Consider the following 16595-nt stretch of genomic DNA (forward strand, 5'->3'; position numbering starts at 1 on the left):
GTGAAAGTGTTGTTCTGGATACAAGTAGAGACAGTGTTTCCCGGGAGCTGAAGGAGGCCTTCTTTATAAAAAGAAAGGGCTTGGCGTGTGTCAGTAACGCATCGAAATCCTTGTACGCGTGAGTGAACTTGCGTTTTTAGAACAACATTGTTAAATTTTAATGTTAACTGGACGTGCTCGAATCTTTGAGTGTCGCTGTTTTATCGTTTTTTTATTTGTTGTTCAGGTCTGCGTTCTTAGCCGCACGTTATCACATTCATTCGGTGTATATATGCTTTTACCATTAATTTTGTCAGTTTTTATCAGCTTTACATTTGTAACCGTGTTATTGAAAATTTTTATCGATATTATGGCTCTTTACCCTATGTGACTTTAGCTGTTACATAGTCATGCAGTGTACATTTTCATTCTGTTGCCATCCCTTTTGAGATTCCATCGTCTTTTAGTATCATCACCCTCTTATGATCTTTATCGCTTTTATGGCCCTTTACACCTTGTGACGTCGACTGCATCTGATTACCTGTTCCACTGCCTTCCCATATATTGTGCACGTTTTGCTCAATAAAATTCAGTTGTTAGTTCCGCGCTCTTTCCTGTCGCTTCTTCGCTTCGCCTTCGGGCTTCTTCTTTCGCGCTGCTTCACTTAAGTAAGCATGCTGTAAAGAACGGAGGTAGCCTGAAAGCGGCGAAGAAGAAACTAGGCATAGGCGAAAACCAGATGTATGCATGAAGAGACAAGGAGGGCAACGTCAATAGCAATATGGATAACGTGGTTAAAGTAGCCGAAGAGTTATACACAAATCTATACAGTAGCCAATGTAAGCAGAACGTTAATGAAGGGGACAGTAGTAGACAGCAATGCGTCATCCCGCCAGTAACGAAAGTGGAAGTAAAGAATGCCTTAGGAGCAATGCAAATGGAAAAAGCAGCTGGTGAGGATCAGGTAACAGCAGATCAGCTGAAGACGGAGAGGAGATTGTGCTTGAAAAGCTAGCCACCCTGTATACGCAATGCCCTATTACCTCGACCGTACCAGAACCTTGGAAGAATGCAAACATTATCTTAATTCATAAGAAAGGAGACGCAAAGGACATGAAAAATCACAAACCGAACAGCTTGCTGTCCATTGCCTTTAAGGTATTTACTAAGGTAATTGCGAATAGAGCCATTCAAACTGCCAATCAGTTGATAGAGAAGTGCGCAGAATATAACCAACACCTGTGTATAGTCCACGAAGAAAATGGCACGAAATACGTGGACAAAACAGAAACATACACGAGACGACCAGCGTGTTGGTTTCTTCTTTGTCCCCGTGAACCAACAGGCACAAATAGAATTCTCCCTATATATATATATATATATATATATATATATATATATATATATATATATATATATATATATATATATATATATATATATATATATATATATATATATATATATATATATATATATATATATAAAATAAAAAAACACCAAAAATTGAAGAAACATAACAGGATTTAAGTCACGACGTTTCGGCTGGAGGACCAGCCACACTCGAAAAAGGCTGGTCCTCCAGCCGAAGCGTCGTGAATTAAATCCTGTTATGTTTCTTCAATGTTTGGTGAAGTAATTTTCTTTAAGCGATTTATTAATCTAAGTATTAGTATCCCACTGCTAAGCATAACACATAAAAAAAAAAAAATTAACGTTCCCCTATGCACCTTGGTTTCGGTGACTGTTGGCTCCCTTCATAAATTTGTCAAACGGGCCCCTCATTTCATTTAACTTGTCTGCTAATAGCTTAACGAGGGTCTCGGTTCTGGCAGTCTTAATGCCATAGGTAGCATAAGAGGGCTCTCGCACAGTTTCCGCCCTCGACGTTAGATGACGTTCTACGTCACGCTCGCGGTATTACAGGACGTGCTACGTCCGCCGCTATGGTCGAGGGTGGCGCTGGTGAACACTCTCAAGGCTCGCTTACACCCAGTAAACATAAATACCCACGAGAGCAGCAGATTGGACAGCCGTCGCCGTAGCTCAGTTGGTAAGAGCACCGGACGCGATATTCGGAGGTCGTGGGTTCGGATCCCACCGGCGGCATGGTTGTTTTTTCTGCTGCTTTATAAGTAATTTTCTTTAAGCGATTTATTAATCTAAGTATTAGTATCCCACTGATAAGCATAACACATAAAAAAAAAAAATTAACGTTCCCCTATGCACCTTGGTTTCGGTGACTGTTGGCTCCCTTCATAAATATATATATATATATATATATATATATATATATATATATATATATATATATATATATATATATATATATATATATATATATATATATATATATAGCCTCCATCGGTTACGGCAAAGTATTTCCCTCAGTGGAAACCTCAGCTGTTATACAGGCATTGCGCAATCAGGGCGTAGAAGAGCCTTACGTCGAAATGCTGGAAGATACATATAGCAACAACTACGCAGCTACCATAGTCCTCCATAAAGTCGGCAATAGAGTTCCAGTAATAGGCGCGTCAGGCAAGGAGACACAATCTCGCCAGTGCTATTCACCGCCTGATTACAAGAGGTATTCCGAGGCCTGAATTGGGAACAGTTGGGAATAAGAGTAAATGGAGAATACCTAAATAATCTGCGATTCACTCATGACATTGCCTTGCTGAGTCACTCAGTCGGTGAACTGCAAATCACGATCAAAGAGTTAGACAGGCAGAGCAGAACAGTGGGTCTAAATATTAACATGCAGAAAACCAAAGTAATGTTCAACAGCCTAGCAAGGGAACAGCAGTTCACAACTGGCAGCGAGGGGCTGGAAGTGATAAAGGGATGCGTCTACCTAAGGCAGGTAGTGACAGCTGATCCGAATAATGAAAAGGAAATAACTAGAAGAGAAACAATGGGGCGGAGCGCATATGGGAGGTTCTCTCAGATCATGAATGCCAGTTTACCAATATCCCTCAAGAGAAAAATGTGCAACAGCTGCATTTTACCGGTGCTCACCAACGGGGCAGAAATATGGGGGCTAGCGAAAAGGGTACAGCTTAAGTTAAGGACAGCACAGCGAGCAATGGAAATGAAGATGATAGGTGTAACGTTAAGAGACGGGAAGCGGGCAGAGTGGGTGTGTGGACAAGCGCGTGTTAATGACATCCTAGCCGAAATCAAGAGCAATAAATCGGCTTGGGCAGGGCACGGGATGCGAAGGCAAGGTAACCGCTGGTCCTTTTACAGGTAACGGAGTGGATTCCAAGAGAAGGCAAGAGTAGCAGGAGACGGCAAAAGTTTAGGTGGGCGGATGAGATTAAGAAGTGCTCAGGCACAAGGTGGGCGCAGCTGGCAAAAAACAGTGTTAATTGGAGAGCCATGGGAGAGGACTTTGCCCTGCAGTGGCTGTAGTCAGGCTGCTGCTGCTGCTACTGCTGCTGCTGATGATGATGATATAGGCGCTAATTCCTTGCTTGTCCTTGTTTTATGAAAGTAAGCTGCCATAGGTTTAGCTCGGACAGCGTCCTGTGCTCGCACCCAGTGAATAAGCTTGCTAGTGCTGCTGGCCAGAACTATGATGGTGGATCACTTGCGCCACCTGCACTTTGCCCGGAAAGTCAGTCTTCTTCCGCGCGAGGCCCAATGACGTAGCCTCCGGAGCATCCACCAGAAGACATTGTCTAGCACATGCACTACGCGAAACAAGCATGGCAGGGGCCTACCTGAAGTCTAGATCCATCAGCCTTGCAGCGAACGTTGGGAAGTAACTCCTGCGCAGGTACTTGAGACCATCCGCCGTGAGAGAGATGCTGTGTACCTCGTTCAGGCCGGCCAGCGCTCGGTCTTCGAGGCCTCCCAGTTGCGTATTCTCTATCGCGAACAGCGTGAGCCGACTGAGGCCGTCGAACCAGCTCTTCTTGAGTATGCTGATGTTGCTCGCGTCGACGACGACCCGCCGGAGCCCCTGCATGACGGCCAGGTTGCTGTTGCCCAAGTCCAGTGTCGACTGCCTCACATCCAGGTCCTCTACGCGGCTGGCGACGGGGCTTCGGCCTGGCCTGCGAGTGTCCTGCATGCGGAACTGCGACTCCGTTATCTTGATGGTGACCGCCTGGAGCCTGCTGAACAGGTCGGGCGTGACGGTGAAGTTGATGTGCTGCAGTGTGAGCGCATTCATCCTGTAGTTGCTCAGGTAGCCCAGAAGGTTCCGCAGCGTCTGTTCGTTGGCGACACCCGCGCAGAGGACTCGAAGACCGAGCATCGTCGCACTGCATCGGCAAGGGTGAATGATGTTGTAGGACGGACAGTCCGCAGAGAATTGTCGTCCTTGGCACACCCCGAGAAGCCCGAGCAGCAATGGTGCACAGACAGCCAGGCGCGCACAGCCGACAACCATGATCTCCTTGCGTACGTGCGCTGTGCAGTCTACGAGAAACACAATGCCTCAACGGGTCGCGGAGCGGAGCTGTGATGAGAAGCATCCTTATCTGTGCCTTATAAAGGCAGCAGGTCGATAAGGCTCCGATAAGTGACGTCCGCAGCTGCGTCCGCGTGCTGAAGTGTGGGTATTATTGCGTCGTCGAACCACGTAGGTACAGCGCATCGAGCCAGGCGGGGGTCCAGGCTGACTCCCGCTCACGCCACTTCTTCGGTGGCTCGCCGTGGAGCGACTTCCCTCACATGTCAGCAGTCAAGAGGCTTTGATTCCGCTTGTTTAACGGCTTCATGGAATGGTCATTTGGGAATGAAGGGATTCATTTATTCACCACAGTACCCACAGCGCCCGTCCGCGAAGACACACTGACTCTCCTTCGAAGCCATTCTCTGCCGTAAAGAGCGTGGTACGTACCTATTCGACTCTCCTTCTCGGCGTCCTTGCGGTCCGCAGTATAACTTCTTCTTCTTCTTTTCCTCAGTAAATATGGCACATACGCACGCGGAAGGATTGGTCAAGGTGTTGTTGCTGTTAGCCTATCAAAAGATGGCACATACCCACACTGGGGGATCGGCCAAGAATCGGGTGGCTATTCACCCGAAGGCCAAGGGGCCGCAAGGGCTCCTCCAGCAACCTTCTTCTCAAAGAGGTGTATCGGCGACAATAGAACAAAAAATGCTCAATAGATTCAGGCTCACTGCAAAACGCACAAAGAGGAGAGAGTGCCAAACCCGACCTGTGTAAATAGAAATTTAGAGGAGGGATACGGCACCGCGGCCTCGTCAGAGATACTAACGAAAAGAGTTCAGCTTAGGTTAAGGACAACGCAGCGAGCCATGGAAAGAAAAATGATAGGTGTAACGTTAAGAGATCGGAAGCGGGCAGAGTGGGTGAGGGAACAAACACGGGTTAATGGCATCCTAGTCGAAATCAAGAGAAAGAAATGGGCTTGGGCAGGGCATGTAATGCGAAGGCAAGATAACCGCTGGTCCTTAAGGGTAACGGAGTGGGTTCCAAGAGAAACTAAGCGTAGCAGGGGGTGGCAGAAGGTTAGGTGGGCGGATGAGATTAAGAAGTTTGCAGGCAAAGGGTGGATGCAGCTGGCAAAGAATAGGGTTAATTGGAGAGACATGGGAGAGGCCTTTGCCCTGCAGTGGGTGTAGTAAGGCTGATGATGATGATGATGATAACTGAGATGGCATCTTCTTTTTTCACGGCTGTTTCCTCCTCTTCTCCGTTGCAAACCTAAACACTGGGCGAATCACTGTTTCAGTCGGTGTAACGCTGAAGTGAGGAGAGGAATAGAAGCGGAGGGTTTCATCCGTTTCGTGTGAACAACAATCTAAGCAATGTAGTAGAGGGTTCGACAGCATACCGTCTGGTCAGGAATCATGGCTTGATGAGGTTCACTGGTCACTGACCAAGGTCAACAAAATAATGACGTTTCGGGAGCGCTACGGCTCCCTTGTTCACAATGAGCAACCAGCTGGACGTCCCGGGCTTTTTGTAGCGGTTACTATCGTTCTGAGGCATTTCGCGTAGATAGGGTGCAATGTGCCGTAATTATTATTTATTGTGTTGGGGCGTAGTCTGGATGATTTATGACTCGAGATTTTGGCGAGTTGATACATTATTTTCCGTTATCACTATATCTGCTTCATCCCAGTTAATTTCATGACCAGTATCTTGCGCATGCTCCGCGATTGCGTTCGTTGTCACTTTTCCTTTCCGTACATCGTACTGATGTTCTTTCAGGCATCTCTTGAAATCTTTCGTTTCGCCTATGTAAACTGATGAACAGTCGGCGCAGGCAATGTTGTAAACCACGCCGGGAAAATTGGCACGAGGGAGCTGGTCTTTCACGTTTACAAGCTCATTTCTTATCTTGCTTGTTGGGACATGTGCAACATGGACGCTGTGCTTGCCGAACATCCGCACCAGCGTCTCGCTGATCCCTGATACATAACGGATAGCGGCTCGTTTCTGTTTTGGTACGTTAGCACTTTCGTCTTCCCGGGCAGTAGGCTTACTTGATAGAGCCACTCTTTGCGTGTTCCGAATGAAGGAAAGCGGGTAGCCGTTTCTTTTCAAGTCTTTTTCCACGGTCTTCATTTCGTGGTTTTGGGGCGGTGTCTTCACTGCATACTTCCCTGGCACGGTTGATTAGAGATGCAACCACTGGCCGCTTATGACTGACAGGGTGTGCTGAATTGAAATTTAGGTACCTTACGGAATGCGTCGGTTTCCGGTAGACGCGAAAACTAAGACCTGTCGGAGTACGGGTTACCGCGGTGTCGAGGAACGTAAGGCAGCCGTCGGTCTCTTCGTCAACAGTAAAGTTGATTGAGGGCTCGTCTATGACGCAGAAGCAGTCGTCCACATACCTCAGAAATGCTTTTGGTCGCGGTAGGAAGGTGGCCAAAGCTTTGCTTTCGATGGCTTCCATAGCGATGTTAGGCGCTGTGACCGAGATGGCTGCCCCAATGCTATGCCAAAGGTCTGTTGGTAGAAGTTGCCGCTGTACGTAAAATATGTGTTGGCGAGACAGAACTGCAAAAGTTGGCAAAGTTCCGCTGCTTCGAACGGTGTCTGATCCTGCCACGAAGTGTCATTCTCGAGACGTTGCTTACATGTCTCAACTGCGAGCTCAACAGGCACGATTGCAAAAATCGAGTAGACGTCGAAAGAAACGATCTCATCTGTGCCTTCTAGGGCGACCTCTTTGACCTTGTTGATGAAGTCGCATGAATTCTTGATGTCTATGCCTGTCTTGCCCACCAGCGGAGAGAGAACGCCATGAAGGTACTGTGACAACGACAACGGTGTCACAGGTACTGTGACACCGTTGTGAAGGTACTGTGACAACGTTGTTACAGTACCTTCATGGCGTTCTCTCTCCGCTGGTGGGCAAGACGGGCACAGACGTCAAGAATTCATCCGACTTTGGAGGCGCGGGGGATCGATAGGCTGCAGGAGCCCGGCTAATTTAGCTGGCGGCGTCTTCCGGCGCTGACACTCACGACAGGTTCGTATGTAGCGGTGGACAACCGCAGCAGGCCTGGGCTAGTAGTACTTGTGGCGTATGCGCGCCAACGTGCGGGAAAACCCGAGGTGGCCTCAAGAAAGGTCGTCGTGGCACGCACGCAGAACTTCGTCACGAAGCGTTGTAGGCACTGCAAGCAGATAGTGTAAGTTGAAAAAATAAGAGACGCCGACCAGAGCAAAAAGGTTCGTTCTTGACGTTTCGGCTTCCACACGGAAGCCTTGTTGTGAGCAAGGCTGTTGTGAACACGGAAGTCTTGTTGTGAACATTGTGAGCAAGGCTTCCGTGTGGAACCCGAAACGTCAAGAAAGAACCTTTTTTCACTGATCGGCGTCTCTTATTTTTTCAAATGTACGCTCCCGGCCAGACGAGATTCCGTCACACGCTCAACTTCACAGTGTACGTTGGGCCGTAGTTCTTTTTGTAGAGGACACCAGCGCGCAAGCAAAACGATGGCAGTCCGCGCTTGAAGAGTCGAGGTGGTAGTGGAGCGGTTCCCTCGAGGTACTCGATGAGGGGCAGCAGTTCGGAGTCGTCCCTCTGTTGGCGTGTAAGGGTGGATGTGTTGACAGCACCGAAGAAAGCGGAATCGTCGTCGGACTCGTCCGTGGGGCAGGGAATAGGAACGCGGGATAGACAGTCAGCATCGCTGTGTTTCTAGCCAGACTTGTGCACGATGGTGACATCAAATTCTTGTAACCGAATGCTCCATCGCGCAAGCCGCCCCGAGGGACCTTTCAGGTTCGCCAGCAAACACAGTGAATGATGGTCGCTCACGACCCGAAACGGGCGGCCATGCAAGTACTGACGAAATTTCGTAGCTGCCCACAGCATAGACAGAGATTCCTTTTCCGTGGTGGAATAATTGACTTCGGAACGAAAGTGCGACTGGCGTAAGCAATCACGCGTTCTAGACCATCCTGCCGTTGACCGAGGACCACACCGAAACCAACGTTACTGGCATCAGTGTGCAGTTTCCTGTCGGTCTCTTCGTCGAAGTGGCCAAGTACAGGCGTACTTTAAAGACGGGGCTTGAGTTCCGTGAACGCTCTTTCCTGGTCTTGGCCCCAGATTAAGGGTTCATCATCTTTCGTCAGGCGGGTCAGAGGTTCAGCTAGCTTGGAGGAATTGTGAACAAACAGGCGATAGTACGCGCAGAGGTCCAAGAAACGACGCAGGCTCCATTTGTCTCTTGGTTTGGGAAAGGCAGCTACGGCGGCCGTCTTTTCGGGTCTGGACTAACACCTCGTGCGCTGAAAATGTGACCAAGAAACTTCAGCTCGTGAAACACAGTGACATTTTCTGGCTTGAGAGAGAGCCCAGCGAAACGTATGGCCTCGAAAACAGCACGCAAACGTTTCAGGTGCTCATCGAACGTGTCAGAGAAGATCGCGCCATAGTCGAGATATACGAGGCACGACTGCCACTTAAGGCCAGACAGCACGGTGTCCATCATTCGTTGGTATGTGGCAGGGGCCGAGCACAAGCCAAAAGGGAGCATCTTAAACTCGTACAAACCGTCAGGAGTAATAAAGGCGGTCTTCTCTCGGTCGCATTCGTCGACCTCTATTTGCCAATACCCACTGCGGAGGTGAAGGGACGAAAGGTAGGTGGTATGGCGCAGGCGGTCTAGGGAATCATCAATGCGTGGCAGAGGGTACACATCCTTTTTCGTGACGTTATTGAGGCATCTGTAATCCACGCAGAACCTGAGGGTGCCATCTTCCTTCGTGACGAGAACAGGCGATGCCCAGGGGGTTGTGGACGGTTGTATGACGTCGTCCTGGAGCATTTGTGTAACGTTCTTTTGATGACACCCAATAAGGGCGCTGGCATAGTGGTCTTTCTGATTGGTGGCTAAAACCAGGACAAGAGTAAAATTTCACAAGTCATGGCTAGGTGACTTGAACCACCGCCCGATTCAAAGGGTTCAGCATTATCCATCCATCCATCCATCCATCCATCCATCCATCCATCCATCCATCCATCCATCCATCCATCCATCCATCCATCCATCCATCCATCCATCCATCCATCCATCCATCCATCCATCCATCCACCCATCCATCCATCCATCCATCCATCCATCCATCCATCCATCCATCCATCCATCCATCCATCCATCCATCCATCCATCCATCCATCCATCGGTCGTCAGCAACGATAATTCGATGCTTGGTAAGCGGTGTCTGCCGCACCTTGGAGGTTGATGCAAAACAGTCGCGGAAGGAATAGATTAGGCTTTTCACGCAGCGTTTCTGACTGGCCAAGAGGTGCAGGTTCACGTCGGTCGGAATGGCTGTAGCCGTCGCCTCGTCGAGGTCTGACGTGGTAGACAAAGATCACTGCCTGGTACACTCTCCAAGCTCGTCAAAATAAGCGACGGCCTCTGTCTTCGTTAAATGTTGCTGTTCACGGGTAAAGTTGGTGACTTAGATTTCGGTGCGACCGCTGGAAATTTCTACTAGGCCTCGAGCTACACAAACTTGCCGAGTGAGTAGCAGCGACCTGTTCGCTTCAGCGACGCCAAGAGTGCCGGTGCTGTCATTACACTCGACTGTGACGAACTTGCTGGCTCGCGGAAGGATTGTTATGAGCACAGTCTTCACATACGTGCAACATTACTCTGCTGGGATCGATGTTGGTGTCGACGGCTCGCTGAGCGGAAAAAGAGATCATGAGCTCCCGAAGGTCGATGACTGCACCATACTCTTGAAGGAAATCCATTCCCAGAATAAGATCTTTTGAACAGTCACGTATTACGGCAAATGAGCCAGTGAAAGTAAGACCGCGGATCTGGATGCGACAGGTGCAGACGCCGATCGGAGTCACTACATGGCCACCGGCGGTGCGGATCATGGGTCCACACCAAGGCGTCAGAATCTTACGGAGATTGTGGCGAGCTGCCTGCTCATCACAGAAAAATCAGTGCCGGTATCGACGAGTGCGGCCACTTCATAACTGTCGGCGGTTACTAAAATTTCAGAAGAAACCAGTCGTTCGCAGCACGTCGGTGAGGTCGTCGGATCGGGTCGTCGCCGCCTGGGCCGTCGCGTCAAATAGTCGGGTGGAGGCTGTTGACTCCGTGCAGTGGCGGCGGCCCTGCCCCCGGAGGACGCCGTCTTCAGTTTTCCCGGCAAGGGGACGTGCCTCTGAACTGACCGGAGGATGAAGGCCGACTGGGCGAAGAAAAGCGCCTCGGGGATGGCGATCGCGACTGTCGCCGCGGCGAGGACGGGGGCAGCCCCTGAGCGGCCAGGTATTCTATGTCCTGCGGTCTTTAACCATAGCGCGGTCGAGGCGCGTCCAGTGGGAATCCTCGCAAACCCATCCGCTGGTGCGCGCAATTCCGCAGAATATGACCGGGCTCCCCACAGTGGTAGCAGAGCGGGCAATTGTTGGATGTGCGCCACACGTGCGCTTTGCTGAAAGGAGGGCACAGGTCCTGCTGCTGCTGGACGGGGCGCAGGTAACGATGGGGGGGGGGGGGGCGTCCGGCAACGGGGCGAAACGATTGCGATGCGGGGGCAGGTCGGCGCAGGGCATCGCTGTAAGACATGACGTGCGGCTCCGATAGTGGTGCTGGTGGTGGCTGCACCGCTCGCCGGATTTCGTCACGGAGGACATCGTCTGTAGAAGGTATGCTTGCCGACGGAGCATCCAAGTGTAGGTGTCGCAGTTCTTCGCGGACAATGCTCTATACACAAGCTTTCGCAGCGCCTCATCCCCGGGGCCTGGCAAGGACGTGTAGTAGTGAGCGGCCGCTACATTTGCTTGACGGCCGTATTGGGCACTCAGTTCCTGCAGTGAGCGTTCCATGCCCGTAGCTTCCTTGGCGAAGGCGGCGATGGTTCTCGGAGGGTCGCGCATGAGGCCAGCAAACAGCTACTCTTTTACCCCATGCATAAGGTGCCGTACCTTTGTAGCTTCGGGCATGGCCGGGTCGGCCCCATTGAAGAGGCGGATCATGTCTTCAATAAACATGGCCACGCTCTCGTTGGACTGCTCTGACCTGGAGCGAAGGGCAATTTCAGCATTTTCCTTTCGCTCGCTCGAGCTGAATGTGGCGAACAACTCACGGCGAAAAGCTGCCCAGTTGGAAAAGGACGCCTCGTGGTTCTCGAACCACGTTTTCGCCGAGCCTTGCCGTGTGAAATACACATTCATCAGCTTCCGCTCGTCGTCCCATTGGTTGAATGCGGCCACACGCCCAAAACTGGCCAACCAATCTTCTACATCCTCGAACCGGTCGCCGTGGAAGGATGGAAATTGCCAAATAAAATATCTATGATAATTGTAGTGGAAGCACTTTGTTGTTTGAGGCCAGGACGGGAGTTTTGCAGGCTAAGACATATAGAGTCAGGTACCACGAGATATACATGTTGTGCGTTGCGTGCGGAGAGGAGGAGGAAACGGTTGAACGCTTGATACTTTTTTGTAAACGGCTGAACCCTACAGTGGAAAGCAGCGGCGCTGATCTATCCAAGGCATTGGTGTTTAAGGACAGTGAAGGGAAGGTAGAGTTTAAGCGGGTAGAAGTAACCAAGCGAAGGTTACCTGATTGGTGGCTAAAATCAAGACAATTGTAAAATTTCACAAGTCATGGCTCGGTGGCTTGAACCACCGCCCGATTTAAAGGGTTCAGCATCCATCCATCCATCCATCCATCCATCCATTCGTCCGTCCGTCCATCCGTCCGTCCGTCCGTCCGTCCGTCCGTCCGTCCGTCCGTCCGTCCGTCCGTCCGTCCGTCCGTCCGTCCGTCCGTCCGTCCGTCAATCCATCCATCCATCCATCCATCCATCCATCCATCCATCCATCCATCCATCCATCCATCCATCCATCCATCCGTCCGTCTGTCCGTCCGTCCGTCCGTCCGTCCGTCCGTCCGACCGTCCATCCATCCGCCCATTCGTCAATCCATCCATCCGTCCATGCATTCATCCGTCCATACCTCCATCCGTCCATCCATCCATCCGTCCATTCGTCCATCCATCCATCCGTCCGTGCATCCATTCATCCGTCCATCCATCCATCCATCCATCCATCTCTCCATCCATCCATCCGACCGACCGTCCGTCCGTCCGCCCGCCCGTCCATCCATCCATTCATCCGTCCGTCCGTCCGTCCGTCCGTCCGTCCGTCCGTCCGTCCGTCCGTCCGTCCGTCCATCCATCCATCCATCCATCCATCCATCCATCCATCCATCCATCCATCCATCCATCCATCCATCCATCCATCCATCCATCCAACCATCCATCCATCCATCCCAGTGTGGCAATATATACCCAAAACACAGGCGCCAACAAGCGGCGAAAATTTTATGCACTAGTGGCAACAGAAATGATATGGCAAGTAGTGGTAAAATGACAAAGGCTAAAAACCAGACTTGAACAGCGCACGATAAAACCAGAACAAGATGAGACAAAAAACTTTTACCTGGTCATTTAAAAAAAAAATGAAGAAAACCCTGCGACACGGTGAATAGTGATGCGGATTGACTAAAAGAATATTCAAGGACGGGACCGATTACATTGAACCAAAACATACACGCAAACAAAGATCAAAAGTGGCGAAAAATGAGAAAGGCGTAGTGGTAAGAAAAAAACACGCAGTTTGGTTTAGGTTTAACATCCCAAAGCAACTAAGGCTATGAGGGATGCCGTAGTGAAGGGCTCCGGAAATTTCGACCGCTTGGGGTTCTTTAACGTGCACTGACATCACACAGTACACGGGCCTCTATAATTTCGCCTCCATCGAAATTCGACCGCCGCGGCCGGGATCGAACCCGCGTCTTTTGGGCCAGCAGCCGAGCACCATAACTTCTCAGCCACCACGGCGGCTAAAAACACGCGGTGAAAACACAATAGTGATCGGGTGCGCAAACGAACATTTAACAAAACAGATGAAGCCAACAATTAACGCAGTTAAACACAGAAGATGAAGTGCGCTAGAAAACTAAAAGGATAAAAACGGGGATGAGCAAGAAAGGTGAAGCCAACAAATAACACGGCTAAAGGTATAAGAGAAGGTGCAGTAAAACTGAGAGAGAAAGATAAAATATCAATAAATGAAATTCAGCAAAAAGTAAGAAGGCTAAAAGCACGAAAAAAATAAAAATAAAAGCGATAAAAGGGAGATTGGCGGAAAAATCAGAGAATGTAACTCCTTTCAAAAACCAAGATTAAGTCAAACAGATCCAGAAAGGAAGGCTAACTCTATTTCCGACAGTGTGTTAAAAGGTCACTGTGTTAAAAAAAACACCGTAACAAGCTGACACGTGAAATAGTGGAAGCCGCCGAGATTTTGAGGCTCGAGGGCAAATGTGTAAGCGCAGCTCGGTTTCACTGTCGGAAAAAGAGTCATCACGCTGCGGTGATGAGGTGTTCAACGTTTCCGTGCAGCTGGTTATCCACTCCACCTCATCACCGCAGAGTGTTAAAGCTTATTACAGAAGCTCAAACGCCGTAAAAAGAATGAAAAGGACAAGCAAAAGCCCCTGCAGGTGATGCCTTACATACACCGGGTATCCCACAACATCAAAAAAAAAAAAAGTGGCGAACCGATATGGTGTCAGGATGGTATTTTCGCCACCGATCAAGCTGAGCAGCGTCTGCCCTTTGATGTCGACTGAAAAGAGTACCAGGCCGCAGTGCTATACCAATCACGAAACGAAGTTCACAAAGTGCGATTCGAGCCTTGTCTACAAAATTCCCCTCACATGCGGTAGAGTCTACATTGGGTAGACTGGTAGGTGTCTTAATGAACGGGCACGCGAACATAACTTGGCAGTGAAGAACAATATGGGAGGTCGCCTGGCGCAGCATTGTAAAAATTGTGCAGGGGAGGGTAAGGACAAGAAAAAAGTGCCTTCCAACCCAGTTATGCGCAACACTACCTTTTTGTTTAAATCAAGGGATAAGACGGAAATGGAAGTGGTCGAAGCCTATCACATCGTAAAAAATAGTGAGAAATGTGTCAGCGCTCCGTCTGTTTCGCTTTCACTAAGTGAAATCACGTTTGTAGAAGGCCACCTATAAGTGTTTCACTTGTGTCCTAATTTGGTTCATAAGATGTATGTACCTCAAAGCCGGAAATGTAGTCTTATCTGGTTTTATCCTCACCTTTACACTTGTTCTTAGTTGTCCATTCATGCTTGTTTTTCCATACCTCATATCAGTTTTTTACCTGGTTTTAGTCCATCTTTACACGTGTTCTTAGTTGTTTCCATGCTCTCATGCCGGTTTTTTCATATGTCACACCATGATTTTATTGCGTTTGCAGTGTTTTTACTCTTGTTGTCTGTTGGATCACCTGCATTCTCATTGCGCGTATTTTTCACCCTCTTTACTCAGGTTGATTGTTAGGTTCCTTGCTTTTTTTCTTCTTTCCATTTTCTTGACATGGAGTGTCTGTGGACATGCTGACTGAGTACTCTATCGTGGTTTATCGGCCCTTCTGCAACGTAACAACTTGATTAATGTGGTCTCGATTTTAATCAGGACATGTGTGAATGACAATGATGGTTATGTGCTAAGGTTCATCCCTTATACAGCGCTTGCCTTTCGGTCTCGAATAAACAGTTGAAAGTCTGCGCCTGTGCTGCCGTTGTTGTTCCTGTTCTCCTGTCGTGTCCCATTCGTGCAGCACTAACCTTTATTCTTACTCTGAAGGGCGTGCTGTCGGACTGGTGGGTGTTGCGTGCTGTAAAAAAAAGGGGGCTCGTCACATGTTTCTCGTTCCTTGTGCTTTGTCTGTTCCTGCGCTGATCTCTGCAGAGTATATAAGCTTACTTTGATTTTACCCCTTGCGCTGCGCTGCACATCATCGGGAAATTCTTCCAGCATGAGCTCCTTGAAGGTCAACGTGAAGGGGACCAACCACGACCGCGTGGGTTTGGAGCTGCGCCTTTGGCGCCTTGGTGCGAATGCGTAATAAACATTCACTTCTGGAAAATCAAATACGTGGTAAAACGGCACTCATTATGAGTGCTGTTCGTTTGATCTTCGGGCGCCGTTTTTTGTTACATGAGCTCCTGGACTTATTGTGGGCAGCAAGTGGAGCATTGCGAAGGTGTATTCAAAAAGCCGTTTCTCCGTCCTTTATTTTAGTCTGTTTTTGAATAAAATGTTTTCGTTGGTTAATTAATTATTGATTGATTGATTGATTGATTACAGGCACGCATCGGGCTGAAAGTCAAGGAGAACGACGCAACACATGGCGAGCACCCAACAGAAGTACCACGGAAAGGGCAGTAGCCGCTTAGCGCGTTGCGGATGAGACTTGGTTAGGTTCAAACCTAGGTACGAGAATATATAGTGGGCACTGCTGGGCAGAGAGAGTGACGAGCAGATGCTCGCGGCTAAGAAGCAGCTGGGTAGCCTGCGTACATTTCGCGCCCCGTATTCCAGCGATCTGGAGCAGCACTCCGAATCCGCGAAGGAACAGCCGCGCTCCCGTGCGTCACTACAGACGAGCCGTCGCGCTCGTCGTCTTTGGCTCGGCCGCCGTCGTCCACCGAACCGATTGGGCGAAGCGATCAGCCACCGCTGGCTGGTCATTTCTGTCTTCCATCGATGAAACTCGGCATGCCCACATTTCACTCGGCATGCAGCAAGACATTTCACGCAAACTGGCAGTCTCCCGCAAGTTATAGACGCTCGCTTAATCACGAAAAGCCAGTGCAGCTTGGCTGCCGTGTGCTTGTAGTGAGCTACTGGTTGGGTTAGCGTGCCGATTATTCGGCCGAATACCGTGGTGACACGTTAATGTTAATTCAGATCGGGGCGCACGTGCAGGCGGACAGTGCAGCGCGGTTCTTCACTGCGAAGAGAGAGAACCGACATCGACGTTGGTTCGCGGCACATCCCAGCGCGCAACTGCTCTACTCTGCGTGTCGCTCTAAAAACCCCTGGTGGCTCAGCTTGCACAGCCACCGAGTGCATGCATGCGGGTCATTTATGCAAATATCGGTTGATCCACAGCCTGGCAGCGATGGCCGATTTTTATGAGCCTACTACCACGTGCTTTCCAGTTGGGCTCGTAACGCGGAGAAAGTTCTCTTCTCAAAATGGGCTTTTCTCCAAAAGTACAAGAAAAACTAAAAATTCATCGCGTCCACTAGCAGGAACG

At 49.6% G+C, this 16595-nt stretch overlaps 1 protein-coding gene across 6 annotated transcripts in view; it reads right to left on the reverse strand.

Moving 5' to 3' along the window:
* The window catches only part of LOC144104148 (uncharacterized), a 327699-nt gene that overhangs the window by 143952 nt on the left and 167152 nt on the right, over positions 1-16595 (reverse strand). For 3 of the 6 annotated variants that reach the window (XM_077636988.1, XM_077636986.1, XM_077636991.1), the window contains exon 1: positions 3708-4439. The exons of the other annotated variants lie outside the window; for them this stretch is intronic. In XM_077636988.1, the coding sequence (XP_077493114.1) occupies positions 3708-4381 (674 nt within the window). In that variant the 5' untranslated portion in view covers positions 4382-4439. Of the gene's footprint in view, positions 1-3707; positions 4440-16595 lie in introns of those variants that run through there. 6 annotated transcript variants of the gene reach the window in all.

Source organism: Amblyomma americanum, chromosome 9 (assembly GCF_052857255.1).
Source record: "Amblyomma americanum isolate KBUSLIRL-KWMA chromosome 9, ASM5285725v1, whole genome shotgun sequence".
In the NCBI taxonomy this organism is placed as follows: domain Eukaryota; kingdom Metazoa; phylum Arthropoda; class Arachnida; order Ixodida; family Ixodidae; genus Amblyomma; species Amblyomma americanum.